The following is a 16,754-nucleotide window of genomic DNA, read 5'->3' on the forward strand; positions in this document are numbered from 1 at the left end:
GCCGGGCCTGCCCTGCGCCCGCTACCCCGAAGAGCCGCCGGGCCTGCCCTGTGCCTCCTATCCAGAGGAGCTCCCAGACTTGCCAAACGATCCCTGGCCGGACGAACCCATGGTCCAGGATCCCCCCGAGGCCAATGCCGGCAACCAGGTAGGCCCAGAGGGGGAGTCTGGAAGTAGCCCGGGGGCAGCCGACCCCGGTCTGGCTGCAGCACTGCCAGAGCCGATGTCAGTGTGTTGCGGCCAGGATCCCCACTGACTAAGCAGCGGGTCTTCTGCTGCTGCTAGGGCCCTGGGCTGGGACGCAGTGGAGTGGGAGGACCTGCGTCTCCCCCTCTCCCAGGCCTGTTGAGGATCAGGCCTATTACCGTGGCTCAGCCCGGCCTGAGGGCCTGAGCTCTGCCTCAGCGGTTGTTGCCCCGCCCTGACCCAGGGCCTGGGTTTAAATACTTTGTTTACTGTGGCTCAGCCCTGCCTCAGGGCCTGGGCTCTGCCTCAGCGTTTGTTGTCCCGCCCGGCCCTAGGACCTGGGCTAAATACTTTGTTTACTGTTGCTCAACCCTGACTAAGGATCTGAGTCCTGACCTAACGCTGGTGCCCGCCCTGAGCCGGGGTCGGGCTTCCTGTATCTTTCAGGACTGCAAGGGCTGCCGGGCAAGACCTGACAGCCAGACAAAGCACTCAAGCCCCAGCAGGTAGTGAGTCGGTGTGGCTCCCCGCCGCCCCGGAGCGGGTCGAGCCCCAGCGAATTCCTGTACACCCTGTCAGGGATGATCTAGGTCTACTTGGTCCTTCCACAGTGCAGGGGGCTGGACTTGATGACTTCTCGAGGACCCTTCCAGCCCTACGTTTCTATGATCCATTCTGTTAGCCCTAGATCACCAGACTACATCTTGCTGTGGCCGTGCCCTCTCCTATCCTCTCCTATCTACGTGGAGGGAGAGGTGGGTGGGTGGCCAGAGCCGGGTATGCTGGCTTTAAGCTACTCAGGATTCCGCTACAACAGCGGACTTGTGTGCTGCCCCTTCAGAGCAGTTTTACGTTACCTGTTCTGTTACTGAGCAGCGCAAAGCGGACTCGCCGGGCCAAGTCATATACAGTAACACTAGGGGCTCCATCCTGCGTAGCTAGAGGTGGAGCATAACAACATAAGCACAAAGTGAAGGGAGACGAGCAGGACAGGTCGCTCAGGGAAACCAGATCCTCCAGTAATGAATGCTACAGCACAGCTCCCAGTTACACCTGCCTGACGAGAGGAGAAAGGCGTAAGTGGGGGACATGTAGCTAAGCACCCCCTTAGCACAACTGGGATCATGGCTAGTGATCATCCAGTCTTCATCCTTCCTTGCCTTGTGCAATGGTGAGCAAGGCACAGCCACCTGAGGGATGTACTATCGTCCGTGCCTGGCGAGTATCATTGCGGGTGGCTTCACCCACGCTGGAGCAGTGCAGCCCCTTGCAAGGACATGCAAGCTCCAGCCCTATCGGATGAGATGAGCTGGGTTTAAAGCATTAGGTGGCTATGTGGCCGTGTTCTGAGTCTGGGACCCGGCATGGTGCATGGCTCCTGGGATCATGGGCGCATTACGCAGGCGGCCCTCTCAGCACTGGGAGAAAGGAGGTAGAGAACTTGGCGTGGCTGATTCTGGAGTGTAGGGACTTGAAGGCAGCCATGCCCAGTCCTGCTTGACTCTAAGGAACAGGAGGCTTCGACAGTGAGGCAGCTAAAGTGAAAAACTCGGTGGTCTTGAGGCTTTGACAGTCCTCTAGAGAGAACTCTGAATAGCTGAGTTTAATTGTCCTCCAGTCACATTGTGAATACATTTATTCCGGAGGGCATTCTGCGCCAAAACATTGACAATTCTGCACACAATATTTGAAAATTCTGCAAGTTTTATTTGTTAATAAATAAATGCAGAGGCTCCAGCATGGCAATGGGGAGCACAGGCCACTGGCTGCATTGAGGTGGGAGATCACCCTGCAGTCTGCCCATCCCCAGGACACAGACTCAGCGGTGAGGCTGCACCCGACCCTGACACAGCAGGGCCTGGGCCTGCCCCAGAAATACCCTGGGGCCCTGCCCCTCTGCACCATGTGCACCAGGTGTGGGGCAGGCAGGATCCAAGTGTGAAGGGGCTCAGTGTGGGGGTGTTCGGTGAGAGGATTCTGTGTGGGACAATCTGGGTGCAGGCAGCTCAGTAGGAGGGTCTAGGTGTGGGGGGATCTGGCTGCACAGAAGCTCGTGGGGGGTGGGGTTCTAGGTTCAGGGGCAATGGGACTCTGCAGGGGCTTTCAGGTGAAGGTTGTTGGGGCTCAGCGGAGGGGGTCTGGGTATGGGGGTTTCAGTGGGGGGATCTGGGTGCGGGGGAAGTGGGACTTGGCGGGGTGGGGGGTGGGGGCCTGGGTGCAGCTAGTTGGAGGTCAGTGGTGTGGGGGTCTGGATGTGGGGGCTCAGGGTGGTACAGAGGGTGGTGCATCAGGGTGGGGGTTTGAGTGCAGGGAACTCATTGGGGGGTGGTCTGGGTGCAGGGATGGGGGTCCGGGTGCAATGGGGCTCCAGTTGCAGGGGTTGAGGTTCAGTGGGGTAGGGTTCAGGTATGGAGGGCTAGGGGGGTTCTGGATGTACCGGCTGAGGCTTGGCGGGAGTGTTTGGGTATCGGAGGTCCAGATGCATGGGGGTTGGGTGGATGGGTGAGCATCTCCCCATACAGTGACCCTTCCCTCCCCACAGCTGAGGAGCAATGGGGGCAGGAAGCAAGGGAGGATGCTGAGCTTCTTGCAGCTGGGGGAGGTTTCTTGGGATGGGTCTGACACAGCCCCAGCCACTCCTTGCAGGGGAAGAGGAAGTCCCATCCTGTCCTGCCTCCAGCCCAGCCAGAACTAGCAGCTGATCCCAGCTCAGGGTAGGAGCCACTGGCTGGGATGTCCCCAGCCTGGCGGTGATTTACCTCTCTGCTAGCTGCTCCAAGTGCCTGAAACAATGTACCTGCACTGGTAGGGAGTGGTGCGTTACTGCTCTTGCAGCTTCCCTTTGCTTCCCTGTCAGAAAGGTATTTTTCTGCGGGGAAGCAAAGAAATCTGTGGGGGACATGAATTCTGCACACACGCAGTGGCACAGAATTCCTCCAGAAGTAATACATCTGTGGGATTCTGAAACAAAAGGTGATTTCCTTTTCCTTCCTGGCCCCAGCTAGAAAGCTTTATTCCCTGCTTGGCCAGGCGGCTGTGCTGAGACAATGCACTTGTCTCCTGCAAACTCAGTCCTCTGCACCTTTCTCTCATTAAACTCCATACATCCCCTCTGTCAACTACCCGGCTTCTGCTCTGGATCTCGCCTGGCTGCGTCATGCGCAGCTGGAGTTCAGGGAACACGGTGGGCTGCTCTCTCCACGGTGAGCTGCTCTGAATGGTGATGAATATGCTAGAGAATAATTATGAGCATGTCAGATCAGCGAAAAATCACATTTTAATTGTATAATTACAACAATTTAAAAGTCCCCAGGCCTTAAACGCCTCTGATTGCCAGGAGTATAGCAAACCGCAATCCTCCATGGGAATTAGCAGCCTTTGCAAGAGATGTTTGGCAGCCTACTTTAAGCTATTAAAAAAGTGCTTTAAAATGAGTTCTTTCCATTTCCAAAGCGTGCTGATCATCAAGGCAAATATTATCTAAGAATAAAAATATGCTCTAACGTGCAGCCTCAGCTCAGCTGACCTTTCAGATACCATTATTTGAAGGTAGCAGGAAGGAAGGATGAAGAGTTTGGAGCAGGTCTCAGTCACTCATTATAAGGCCGAGGCATAAGGATCACCTGATGCTGCAGCCATTACATGAGTAGGAGCTGCAGCCTTCAGTGAACTTCCACTCTCCTATCTGCCCCCAGTAAACAAACTGCACACGCACCTGGGGCCAAATTCTCCGCTCGACAACAATGGGAAATAAAGGGAGTCAGAATCAGAGGGTAGCCGTGTTAGTCTGTATCCACAAAAAAAGCAAGGAGTCCCGTAAAAAGCAACAGGGGGTCCTGTGGCACCTTTGAGACTAACAGAAGTATTGGGAGCATAAGCTTTCGTGGGTAAGAACCTCACTTCTTCAGATGCAAGTAATAAAGGAGTCCCGTGGCACCTTAAAGACTAACAGAGTTATTTGGGCATAAGTTTTCATGGGTAAAAAACCCACTTCTTCAGATGCAAGGGGGTCAGACTGATCAGCATAACCAGGGGTGGGATTTTGTGAGTATTTGCAGTGCAAGTGCATTTGGAAGTGGATTTGAAAACAAGGGAAAAGTCCACCTGGAGTTTGGAAATTTTTTCGAATAGATAAAAAAGGTAGGAATACAAATTTATTAAAAAAAAATTGGAAGCCAATCTTTAGGTTCAGCCACCTCTGTGCTCCCCTGATCCCACGACTGGCTATTGGTCACCTAGCCCCCTGTGTAACTTAAATTGTTCAGCCACAGAAGGGATCCTTCCAAGGGAAGGAGAGAATTAGATACAATGTCTGAAATGAAAAGTGGAGAGAGAGAGAGAGAGAGAGAGTTTCTCCAAGAGGGAACCTGATGGATGCAGTTATGGCTAGAGACTCCAACAACTTAACCGTCTAACAATGAAAGTTACCAGGGGAAGCCATTTCCCTGCAGAGTCCTGCTATCACCACTGTATTTTTGCAGGAGTGACTCTCATGTAGAATTGGTAGGCCCTGTGTAATAATCTATCCCCAGCCACTGCTACAGAGCAACTGTATGGTGTCTTCCATCATGGCAAGCACTCTTTGGGTGATAGTTTCAACAATCTCTGAACTGGTGTCTACAGTCGATTGTTGTGAGACCATTTCCCCCTGCCAGGTTAGCAGCTGTGTTGTCAATCCACAGATTCACAGACTTTTAAGGCCAGAAAGGACCATTCTGGCTATCTGGTCTGATCTCCTGGGTCACACAGGCCACAGACTATCAGCCAGCGATTCCCGCATCAAGTCCATCACAATAAGAATATTCATTGGAATAAAAACTGGACTGAAGCTGTTGACAAAAAGTGAAAGATTCAGTTCAAATCCGGGGGAAGCTTATACTGTATAGCAGGGGTCGGCAACCTTTCAGAAGTGATGTGCTGAGTCTTCATTTATTCACTCTAATTTAAGGTTTCGCGTGCCAGTAATACATTTTAACGTTTTTAGAAGGTCTCTTTCTATAAGTCTATAATATGTAACTAAACTATTGTTGTATGTAAAGTAAATAAGGTTTTTAAAATGTTTAAGAAGCTTCACTTAAAATTAAGTTAAAATGCAGAGCGCCCTGGACCGGTGGCCAGGACCCGGGCAGTGTGAGTGCCACTGAAAATCAGCTTGTGTGCCACCTTTGACATGCGTGCCCTAGGTTGCCTACCCCTGCTATATAGAAATAAACAACAAATGAACTCTTCTAAAAACAAGACAAAACCGGCCTGATTGCCCACTGTCTCGCGCCTAGTGGAATCGTTTACATCTGTGTAACCTGAGTGAAAACAGTGCACGAGGCTGAAGAGTTCTATGATTCTATAAGGCAGTGGCAGGCTCTCCGGCCCGGTGTATCTCCGCAGAACGGAAGCCTGCTTCCTGTTTATCGGCAATGCTCCTGGTGTGGCTCACTCATCACTGGCATTGTCTTCCACCTAAGGCATGTTTCATCAATGGAACAGGTGCTCTCAATACCTACCCTGAACTGACCACCGTTCCCATCATCCAGCTCTAGAATATATCCTTCCACCTGCACGGTTGACAAAGGGGGCTGTTTCCAGGACAACGTAGCGCTGTTGTTGTGGGTGCAACATTCTTCTAGCTGTAGGATCGGGGGTGCCGGCACTGGAGAGGAAGCTAAACAAAAATTAGTGTAACCCTGGCTTCTACGACTACAGTGGACATCAGGCATAGCAAGTGCATTCAAATTGCTGTGAGGCACGTAAACGCATGCACATTTTCTCCGATATATGGAGGCCATGTTTATAATTTTGTTACCCAGCCTGCATTTCATGCTGGATTAACAGTAAAATCTCATGGGACTGCGGCATGGAGGAACAAGAAGGGACTGTTTTCTCAACCTACTTACCATCAGAAGCTTTGCAGAATTTGGGTTTTCATCGGTTTGTCAACGTGAAATTTTACTGGGGCTACTTCATTTTCTCTTACATTTTCTTTCTAATAAATTTTGGATGAGCGTGAAATCATAGCACCAATCCCCCACCTATGAGAGTAAGGCTCCCATGCCTAATCCACTCATCACAACGCCATAACCAAAGACCAGGAAGGTCATAGGAGCACCTCCCCGATGTACTCTGAGAGTCTGGCTGCAGAGGGACAGGCATTATCATTCCCGGATGAGAACACTGCCACTGGTTGCAGCATCAGTGGAAAGAGTGGGTCTAATTCATCTCTCTGTTACCCCAGGTTTCCACCATGCAAGTTCATTGCAATCAAAAGAGTTACAGCAGTATCGATAGAATAGCGGAGTGGTGAGTTGGGTTCACGGCCTTTGCGATGACTTGTGGCTGGAAGTGCACCTGATCTTCCTCACGGTGGGTCATGAAGGAGCAGTAATTCGGAGGGGGGGAGGGTGTCACTATGATGGGTGCGGTGAGCCACATATAACAAGAGATAAATATGTTTTCAATTGTGCTAATTTAGTGCGAGTAAATGTTCTGGGTGGACATCGCTGTCGACCAACGTTGGCCAACGATCCTCACCACAAAGTCTTGCCACTGTACCTCAGCCAACCCACAGTTACCATTCTAGAGGGGAGCATAGTGTGGACTCCATGGATACGTCTACACAGCAGCTAAACACTCACAGGTGGCCCAGGTCAGCCGACTCAAGCACACAGGGCTTTGGCTGTAAAATTGCCGTGTAGATGTTCGGGCTTGGGCTGTAGCACGAGCTCTAGGACCCTGCAAGGGGGAAGGTCCCAGAGCCTGGCCTCCAGCCTGAATCCAAACATCTACATTGCAGTTTTACAGCCCCGCAGCCTAAGTCAGCTGACCCAGGCCAGCCGCGGCTGTGCGGCGGGTCTGTTATTCCAGTGTAGACGTACCCCGGGGGCATTCATGGCTGGGCTTCTTTGCTGACTCACTCAAGCAAATTGCCAGAGTCAGTTGTAGGGGTGGGTTTTGTCGGTGCCCATGTCCATTAGGAAGTGTACTGAAACCACAGCAACAAATTCATTTCACGGAGACCGCCAAACAGGGATCAGCCGGTAACTACTTTCCATCTCCAGTCTTTGTTGGGTTAGAACCGGCGATGGAGAGGAGAAAGGCTAAATAGCCCATAGCCAAACCTCCTTGTGTGCTCCTGCCCAAGACAAAAAGGCATTTCATGGTATGTTCTGCTCCAGCAGGAGCATTAGCTCATCTGCAATAAACAAGTAAAAGGAAGGAGGGTCTGTTCCTGCTCTACAAAAGATGTGGGGTGAGACCCCACAGGGAAAGGGGACCCTCTTCTCCTAACACATAGCTGACCCCACCGTGATACTTAACCTCGCTACTGAAACACTTACTACCACCTTTTCTCTACCATAGGGGAAACACCCCACACATTCCCTTAGTCCAAACTTCACATAGTCCAGCCCCGTTCCCTATCTATATAGCACTTGCCAGCTTGCACGCCAGGAGAGCAATGATATGTATTACAAGCCAGTCTGCCAGGGGGAGAGGAGAAGGAATTACTTTTAACGATTCCACACGTATAGCTCGGCTGCATCAAAACTTTTTGGGCAGAAGTCACAGCGGGTCACCTGCTGAATTAGTGCCAGATGGGAGTGATGTGTAGGCGTCACAGCACAGGCAGGTTTTAAGGAGGGACAACTGCTAAGTGTCTTATTCGGTATAAGTCAGTGGGTACGTCAGACACCTGAACTTGTGAACTGCGGCTATTCCAGCACTGGGAGTGGGGATTGCCTGCTCCGCTGAGGGCGAAGGGAGGCTTTGCGTTTGGGGCAATCCTGGTGCCAGGGGTTTTACTGATTCTTGGCAAATTTTGTCTAAACTGGGCCCACAGGGCCCGGGTGGCTGAAAGTCCCTCAATAGCAGAACGACTCTCGTTCTCCAACAGCCTGGTGGCAGACCAGATCTCCAGCTTCTGACACACCAACAAATGCGCAGCTCTGTGTTTCCCCATCTCACAAGGTCCCCAAAGCCACAGGCTGGCAACTGTGCTGCAGCTGGCACCGTTTAAAGGCGCATCCCAGCAAAGCAGCAACTTGGCGGCCTTTCTGGTGGGGTCTGTCTGCTTCACGGCTTCCTCAGATTGTCTCGCCTTCTCAGTCCTAAAAGAACGGAACAGGAAAGGCACAAAGGGGAGGTGCATGGGAGGCGGCAGGCGGTAGGGACGGTGTGCAAAGGAAAAGGTATGAACGCCGGAGGAGGAAACAGAACTAACAAGAAAGGGAAAAGAGAAGCCAGATGCTGGGATTCAAATACGCCGGAGGAATCCGCAGCTGCCCTGTTAATGGCCCCCTAGCACCACAAGAGCAGCACCAAGAGGCCAGATCACAAGCCAGGTACCATACCTGGGAGACATTAAGCCATGTGGCTAATGTCTGTGGCAGCCTCCCTGGGGTTATCACTATTTGTCTCGGATGGCTTCTCCGGTGCGCTTTGCGAACAGGCTTTTCTCCAGCAGCAGCGAGACGTCGTCCTTTCCCAGCAGTTTGTTCCCTATGGCTCCAATGCCTGGCATGTTCCCTTCCATTCCTCAATTCCGATCTGTTCCCCCTTTACCCAGTATCTCAGCGCAGGACCTTCTCCCACATCTGTGCCTTAGGGCAGGAGCTGCTCCCTGGGGTTAGCCTCAGGAGTTTTGTGTTCTGAAGAACTGAAATGGCGCTTCCTCTCCCTGGTGGGCAATGCGCCCCTGGTCCCACCGCCGCAGAGGGTGCAACTGCTCTGGTGGCAGGCTATGGGGAGGAGCATATACGCCAGCCGTTAAGGCGGCATCATCATCAGCAGATTGGAAACCAGCCTGTTTACGTCCGTATCCTATGTGCCCACAGGGGGTGGGGTCTTTCTACGTGGCAGGCTGAGCACTAGGTAATGTATTCCACCCCTCCAATAACTTGTCTATACAGGAGACTCCGCTGTACTCTCCAGGGACGAAGCGCACTCCCACTCACTCGCCTCATTCCTTTCGGGCCCTTTCTCGGCCTGTCCCTCCCTCGCCGAGCGTGCTAGGTACGGTCCCAACATGAGCCGCCATTTCCTTCCATTACTTAGCTCCGAAAGGAAGGGGAGGGGCTCAATCATCTCACATCCAACACCAGAGCTCCAGAATATGGCCATTCAGGGCTACCTCCAACATGGCTGCAAAGGGAGACGAATAAGGCCCTGCCCCTCCAAACCGAGTAAGTAGTGGGGAGAGGGCAGCAGGTGCGCACCCGCTGCTTGTCCCCTGAGCTAGCACTCCGGGAGGGGCAGAGCTGTACCCCTCACTCCCCCATGCCAGCCAGCCGAGCTGGAGCAAGCCGCATGCTTTTAAAGACTGAAGCAATTTACTCCTGCCCAGCGCAAGAGGGGGCAGCAGCGGGATTGTAGCTTTGAGGGGAACCTCTGAGACCCAGGGCCTCCCCATAGGTTGGTGCAGTTTGCGCAGCACCTACTGCTCAGGCCTATGGCGTTCCTGGCCCATGTCTGGAAATGGTATTCGTTGTGTGGTTGCCCAGTTACGTGATTCCGGTGAATTCCGTGTGATCTTAATGCAAAGGGAAAGACAGCTAAGCCAGCAGCAGACTTGCTTTTACTAATTAAAAACATACCCTTAGGCGAAATTATTAAAACAAGGGAGGAAGGAGACTTCCCACTGCCTACATGATTGGTGTGCAAGCTGCAGAGAAAGTTCAGCCCTGATTGAGTTTGACCTGAGTTTCAGTCTTCACTACTCTATTAAAAATATTGCCGTTGCTTTAAAACAATGGTCCAGTTAACTCATGGTGAGTCATGGGTGTGCTTTTGACAGCCCTGCCAGATGCGTCCATCACAATTAATGCTATTACGTTAAACACATTCAGTGAATTAATAACGAAGGGGCCATTGTTCCAAATAGTTACCACTGCAGAGGGAGCACGTGGTTACGAGCTTTTTGTGCCTAATTGTCAAGGTGTTTGTCATGTATCAACTAATTGCACATCAGAACATCCAGTAGAGACAACAATGAATACACAGGGCCAGATCCTGAGCTGGTGACCTTGAAGTCCATACAGCTACACCAATGGACACCAGATGAGAGCTGGCCCTTTGTTGAACGTATGCCAAAGCAGACAATAGGTATAAGCTTGGCTCCACTCAATCACAGTTTGCCGTGTCACAGCCAATTAGCATCTTCTTTCAATTGCCAGGGACTTCACAAGTCAGAAATTGCTCACCGGTTGTGCCGGATCTCTGCGCTCTGTGAATTAATGAGACTTCGCAGGGGTAGACCACAGCAGAACCAGTTGCCCACAAGGAGAGAATAGAATCAGGAGGAAATTAAAATTAAGCTGAAGTGCTTAAAAAAATCAAACAACAAAACAAAACACACACAAACCCCCCAAAACCAAAAACAAACCAAAAAAACCCCAAGGAAAAAGCCAAATGATCTGGATGTTGAGGTTCTTTGCTATAATGTAGCATGCAGAATGTTTCTGGCACGTCTGAGATGATAACGCTCTCGGGCTCAGGCAAATTTGCATTCTGGTTTGAAAGCTGTGCTTTCAGTCAAGACATTCAAAGTGGAGACAGACAGCCCGTTATCTAGGCAATGCAAACCACCGTTCAGCAGCGTGTGTGTGAGCTGTGGGCATGTGTGTAGGGATGTAGGCCTTTCTTTATACTGCTTCAGAACATGTGAGAATTCCCACCAAAGCCAAAGGGACAGCGTGCATCCATCAGTCGAGCAGGATTTGGCTCAAGTGTGAAAAACCTCTTCTCCTTCGTGATCTGCACAATTGGGGAGCAGGCGGCCTTAGCAACATGGGTTCTGGTCTATTTCCAAAGCATGGCTAGGTGCAGCCGTGCTGTCCCTGACTCTCATTTCGAAGCGTACACCCTGGGGAGCCAGAGATGCAGGGACAGCTGGATGTTCTCGTGGTTAAGACAAAACCGAGCCAGGAGGCAAAGAAAACAAGAAAACCACGGCTAGTTCTGACTTCCTGAGTGACCTCACACGAGTCATTCAGCCTCTTTGTGCCGTGGCTTAGTAACCCTGATATCCATGGGTGTTGTGAGGCGAAAGCGATGACTACTTGTGAAGTGCACTGGCCTTTTTGGAGGGAAGGTATTACATCAGATCCCAGTGCTGAGCAACTCCTGCGAAACACGGGCGGCCCCGCCATTGTCAACTGTTTGTACATGGCACTGAGGAAGAGACAGTCCTTGCCTCCAGAAATTATCCTCTAGGTACAAAGGGTGGCAGAAAGGAAGGTTACTACCCCTACTTCACAGCTGGGAAACTGAGGCCCAGCGCGCTGGAGTGACTTAACCAAGGCCCTGACAGGTGAGTGTTATTTGCTAAATGTACTGAAGGTAGGTTCTTACCTTTCATCTGCACAAAGTCGAGCTGATGGATGGATTGCAGCAAAGGCGCACTGTCCAGGTTCAAATCAAAGTCTGTGGTCATCCTTGGGGTCAGCGTCCCTTTTCCCCACTGGTCCTCAGTCAAGTGCACTCTCCTGATCAGAGCATCGGAAATCTGATGGCAACAAAGACCACATCCTCAGCTATTACACGCCACCCCAGCAAGTGCTTTGTGCCCTAGAAAGAGCTGGTTCTTTATGACGGTAAAAGTCAATGGGGCTTGAAATCAAAGGCTTGGCCCACGTTGAGTTTGGGCATCACTAAAGTTTCACGGTGACTTGAGTTTTGCCGTTGACTTCAATGGGGCCAGGGTGTCACCCAAGGGCTCTACCGGGGCCGTTCACTTTAGGTTCAGATTTGTAAATCACTTCAATCAGAACCAAATCATGTATCTGGAGCTACCGAGCATCTTAGTTAGGCCAAATGAATCAAGGCCATCTTATGGGGGTGACCCAATGCTCAGAGACGTCAATGCAAGGGCTTTCACTGGCTGCAGTGGGAGCTGGAGCTGATTCTTATGAACTATTATTGTTCTTGTGAGCCATGTATTGCGTCAGTCTCCCATTGAGGGCTGCGTATTGTAATATTTATTCTAGAGATACAATAAGAATCTTCCTCCAAACTTTTCTCCCAATGTCTGTGTAAGCCAGTGTTCTCACAGGACGAATTCATTCCTGTTTTGCTTCCGATCTTACACACAGCCTTCGCCAGCCTGTTTCAGTCTCTGACGTCCATGTAAGCTTTTTTCTCCGTACAGAGGGCCAGTTTCTGATGTCCTTGCTCACAATGAGTAGTAATTTTGCACAGTGCCATTGAAATCATGCAGAGAAAGGTGCTACTCATGTGGGTTAAGGGTATCAGGACCTGTCTCATAGCTAGTGCCGCTGCGTTTCTCGTCACCAGCCAGCAGTACACACTCTTAGTGCACAGAGATGTGTCTCCCTTATTCGGTCTTCATTGACAAGTAATATCTCTAGAAATACATAGCTAATACAGGGTCTGATCCTCCTCATGCTACAGGTGATGGCAGTTTAGCTGCTGAGTTCCAGTGGAACAGGACAGGGCCCCAAATTACTAAGGAATCTTCTTAATATTGTTACTATTCTAGACTGAAAATGGCGGGAAGAAAATCTCCCTAGCCTAGATGACTATACTGGGTCCAATCCAGTATGACACCCTGGAGCCCTCTTCCACACCCCACAAATCACTGGGGCTGCATCAGCCAGTGGTGCAAGGGAGAGCACCCTTACCCTAGCTGGTAACAGTGGGGCCTGTTACACTAGAAAGCAGAAGCACACTGCTGCTGGCCATGTCTCCTCTCCTTGGCCAGGCTTCTGACATGGCTCCTATGCTGGTGGCAGTAAGGGGATGGGGGTGATGTAGAGCTTTAATAATCCTTTACAAAGTATTTTTAGACCTTATATATATACAGTCACGCACACACATATATCGTAGAATCACAGAACTGGAAGGGACCTCGAGAGGTCACCTAGTCCAGTCCCCTGCACTCAAGGCAGGACTAAGTATTATCTAGCGCCTAAATATTCCTGATGGGATCAGCACATTCTTCTAATGACAATGAATATGGACCAATCAACCTGGGGCCGTACACCTCCGTGGTGTAGCTCCACTGACGTCACCCCAGTTCCACCAGGGATGAATGTGGCCTCTGGATCTGCATTCGCTCGCTCTCCCAGCCAGCCCAGCTCTTCCTTCCAACGGCACGTGGAAGTGAACAGACACAAACCCACCTGTAAAAACCCACTTGGGTCATTCTCTTTGATGACCTCCAGACAGTACTCCATCAGGCCTGTGGTCTGGCGCAGCTTGACTGTGCAGTGAGAGATCTGGTCTCGTACCACCTGCAACGAGACGAGGAGAAGAGAGTTTCCAAGTGCAAGTGGAAGCAATGAGGGTTGAAGGGAATGCGCCTGCCCCCCAAAAGTTAACAGGGGCTTTGCCATTGGGAACAGGATCAGACCATGAGAGGATGAGACTGAAGAAATCTATCAAAAGATGGGAGCAAAAGACTAAAGAGAACATCAAAGACAGGAGTTAAATAATTGGACTCCAGAGCCCTGAATCCATGAAGAGCACACAACTGGCATTGGATTCATTATTCAAACTAGTGGGTTAGATGTAGCTCTGCTCTCTGCACACCATTAAACGAGGAAGCAACACAGAAACAGCTGAGTTCCAAATAACCGTTTACTCGCTATACACAACACAAGTGGCCCAGCTACAGATAGACACAGCTGGTAGGGTTCTAGTGGCTTCTGCAGCAGAAGACAGGGAGACTCACTAGAGGGTTTCCAAATTATTCTAAAAGGGGGCTACCTAATTCCTATCATCCTCAGCTGGTTCCGATCAGTGGAGTGACTCTGTATCCAAGGAAGACGTGCCAGTTTATCAGCTGAGGTTCCGGCCCAGTATTTTTAAACTAAACACACATAAACGTCAACATTATCGATTATTATTAGCAGTAATAACACCTAGTCCTTATCTAGCATGTTTCATCAGCAGATCTCAAAGTGCTTTTCAAAAGAGGTCAGTATCACAATCCCCATTTTACAGATCGGTAAACTGAGGCACAGATTGGTGAAGTGGCTTGCCCGAGGGCATCCAGGAACAGAGCTAGGCCTAGAGCCAAGGTCTCCTAAATCCCAGTCCAGTGCCCTATTTACTTACAAGGCTACACTGCCTCCTTCCCTTAGCGGTGGGCTGTAGTGAAAGTAACTTCTTCCCAAATGCCAGTGCTGTCAGTAAAAATAGGGTCCTCAGATGCCGCCTTCCTTTATTCCAGGGGCGACGTCTTTCTCCATGAACTCTTTCCACCTCTGCATAGCTCAGCTCAGCTCTCCCTCTGCTTTGAGAGCGACAGGTGGGAAGTGCTAGATAAGAACTAGGTGGTATTACAGCTAGTAGCTGATAATGCTGCCGTTTATATTTTTTGATCAACGAATAATCAACTGTTCAGTCCTGCAGGGTGCTGCGTGCTGAGTCCGCGGCACAGGGCACATCAGAGCAGGCCCTACGTTTGCAGGATGCAACCACTGGTGTCACTGGGTAATGAGAACCGTGGAAACACACGCAAATTAATCCATAGATCTGGAGGACAGGTCAAGGTGAATTACTTAGTGCTACCTACAAATGACCAGCAAGAATCCATCTGCAAGAACGCCTAGCACTCCACAGATACAATCACTACATCTCTCTTTACAGTCCCTGTAAAATCACTTCTTCTTTATGTAACTTTCCCTGTGGCTCTCCAGACCATGTTCTCAATGAAGATGCATCAGTTCAATTGTAGGGGATTCCAAGAAATGGAAGTGCTGCATGACCCTGGTGGTGGAATACAAACGGGTGCACTGACCCTGATCCGCCCAGAAAAAGAACAGCAATTTATACCAGATGTCTATACCGGCAGGAATCACAGATCATCACTGTGTTGAGTCCTAGTAACTGGAACATTAACATGCCCATCTTTGACCCTTCCCCACAGCCTATGGTGCTTTTTCACTGTGAGTCACTGGAATGAGTCAATCTTTCTCAACTCTGGCGCTTGGGTCTCCTGATAGTGAATTCTGGAAGATGGCTTTAGTGACTGATATGATGTAAGATATTACATTGTACAATGCTTACTGCTTGCTAGCGCTTCAGGGCAAAATTCTCCCCTCTAACCTTTACTGCCAATCTCTTACCTGCCATGATGGATTTTTGCTGAATATTCTGCATTTATTCAGCATACAGAACTTCAACTGATGTCAATGGAAGTTTTATGCACAGAATACGCAATAGAGATTTTTCACTAAGGATAAGAGATCTGTAGCACAGATCAGTGAGAGTAATTTTATCCTTTTGGCTGAATGTGCCAATGGCAGGTCTAAGACTTTTTAAAAAAAAGAGCTCAAAGCTCTGTAAAGTTCTCCTTTAGGCCTCAATCAAGCTAACCGATTCAGTAGATCCTATTTATTTAATGTGTCATACAGACAATAAAGCATAGAATCATAGAAGATTAGGAAGAGACCTCAGGAGGTCATCTAGTCCAACCCCCTGCTCAAAGCAGGACCAATCCCAACTAAATCATCCCAGCCAGGGCTTTGATGGGATGTTCCATCAGCATATGCAGCAACAAACCATTTGAAAAACCTGCAGTAAATGGAACTGGAGAAATCCCGAGGTCACAGTTTTGCATTCATTGCTACAGTAGTTACACCACAGTATCTATGTACCTGTGATTCACCAGCCAGGTATTTGGATAGACAGCACTATTGGCACGGTAGCTTCATCTGATGACAAGTGAAATGTATCTCCCAACCATCCTCATTGCTCAGATACCGTAAGGTGAAATGAAGCACGCTCTAATCTTCCGCACTCAATGTGACTGTGCAATTACTCTTTCAGGCCAATCAGTGAGATCTTGTGTTTCTCAGGGATAATTTAACCACCTATACATAATTACCTACCACACTGAAAACTGTCCAGAGCTCCATGTAACTCAGGCTGATATGCCCACTTATGCAGCAATGCATTAGTTAAAGGATTGCCAACAAATAATTTTCTATATAGCTCCTGATTTGTATTGACTCTCCACTGTGTGCAAAAACCCCTTTTGCTGGTTTTATCCCTCTTTCTAGGAAAACATTCCATTCCATTTGATTGCGGTAAACTGAAGCCAGGGTAATCCCCTTTGGTTTAATTCTCTGGGTCTGAATTTGCTTTCACTTATACTGATGCAAGCCAGGTCTAAGTTCACTGAAGTCAGGAGTTGCACCAATGTACGGAGAAGAGAATCAGGTCTAGGCTGTCCATGCACCAGCAACCCTAACCATATCAACACAAGAGCATTCACAGCTCCGGAAACAGTATTAACTAGTGCACTGTTGAGGTAAAACCAGCAGGGGGAGCTCACACATTGTTTTTTGGTATGTTCCCCCATACCAAAGTGGTGAATGCTAGTTTGCTTTTAATTTTGAGGCAGCATGCAGTAGAATCATAGAATATTACGATTGCAAGGGACCTCAGGAGGTTATCTAGTCCAACCCCCTGCTCAAAGCAGAACCAATACCCAACTAAATCATCCAATCCCCAACTAAATCATCCTAGCGATGGGTTATCTATCTTTCAAGGCCAGGATATAATGCAGAGAGGCTGCCTTCACCACGGCATGGCAATTAGAAGGGCACATC

The 16,754-nt window shown here is 49.8% G+C and overlaps 1 protein-coding gene across 9 annotated transcripts in view; it reads right to left on the reverse strand.

Moving 5' to 3' along the window:
• TRIM9 (tripartite motif containing 9) overlaps positions 1 to 16,754 on the reverse strand; it is a 132,997-nt gene that overhangs the window by 26,893 nt on the left and 89,350 nt on the right. For 5 of the 9 annotated variants that reach the window (XM_034768668.1, XM_034768673.1, XM_034768672.1 and 2 more), the window contains exons 4-7: positions 13,317 to 13,427; positions 11,527 to 11,680; positions 10,377 to 10,415; positions 5,688 to 5,845 (exon numbers count right to left, since the gene is read on the reverse strand). In XM_034768668.1, coding sequence (XP_034624559.1) covers positions 5,688 to 5,845; positions 10,377 to 10,415; positions 11,527 to 11,680; positions 13,317 to 13,427 — 462 coding nt within the window. The remainder of the gene's footprint in view (positions 1 to 5,687; positions 5,846 to 10,376; positions 10,416 to 11,526; positions 11,681 to 13,316; positions 13,428 to 16,754) is intronic. The other 4 variants (XM_034768675.1, XM_034768674.1, XM_034768670.1 and 1 more) reach the window with 1 other exon arrangement.

The sequence above is a fragment of the Trachemys scripta genome, chromosome 4 (genome assembly GCF_013100865.1).
Source record: "Trachemys scripta elegans isolate TJP31775 chromosome 4, CAS_Tse_1.0, whole genome shotgun sequence".
Taxonomy (NCBI): domain Eukaryota; kingdom Metazoa; phylum Chordata; order Testudines; family Emydidae; genus Trachemys; species Trachemys scripta.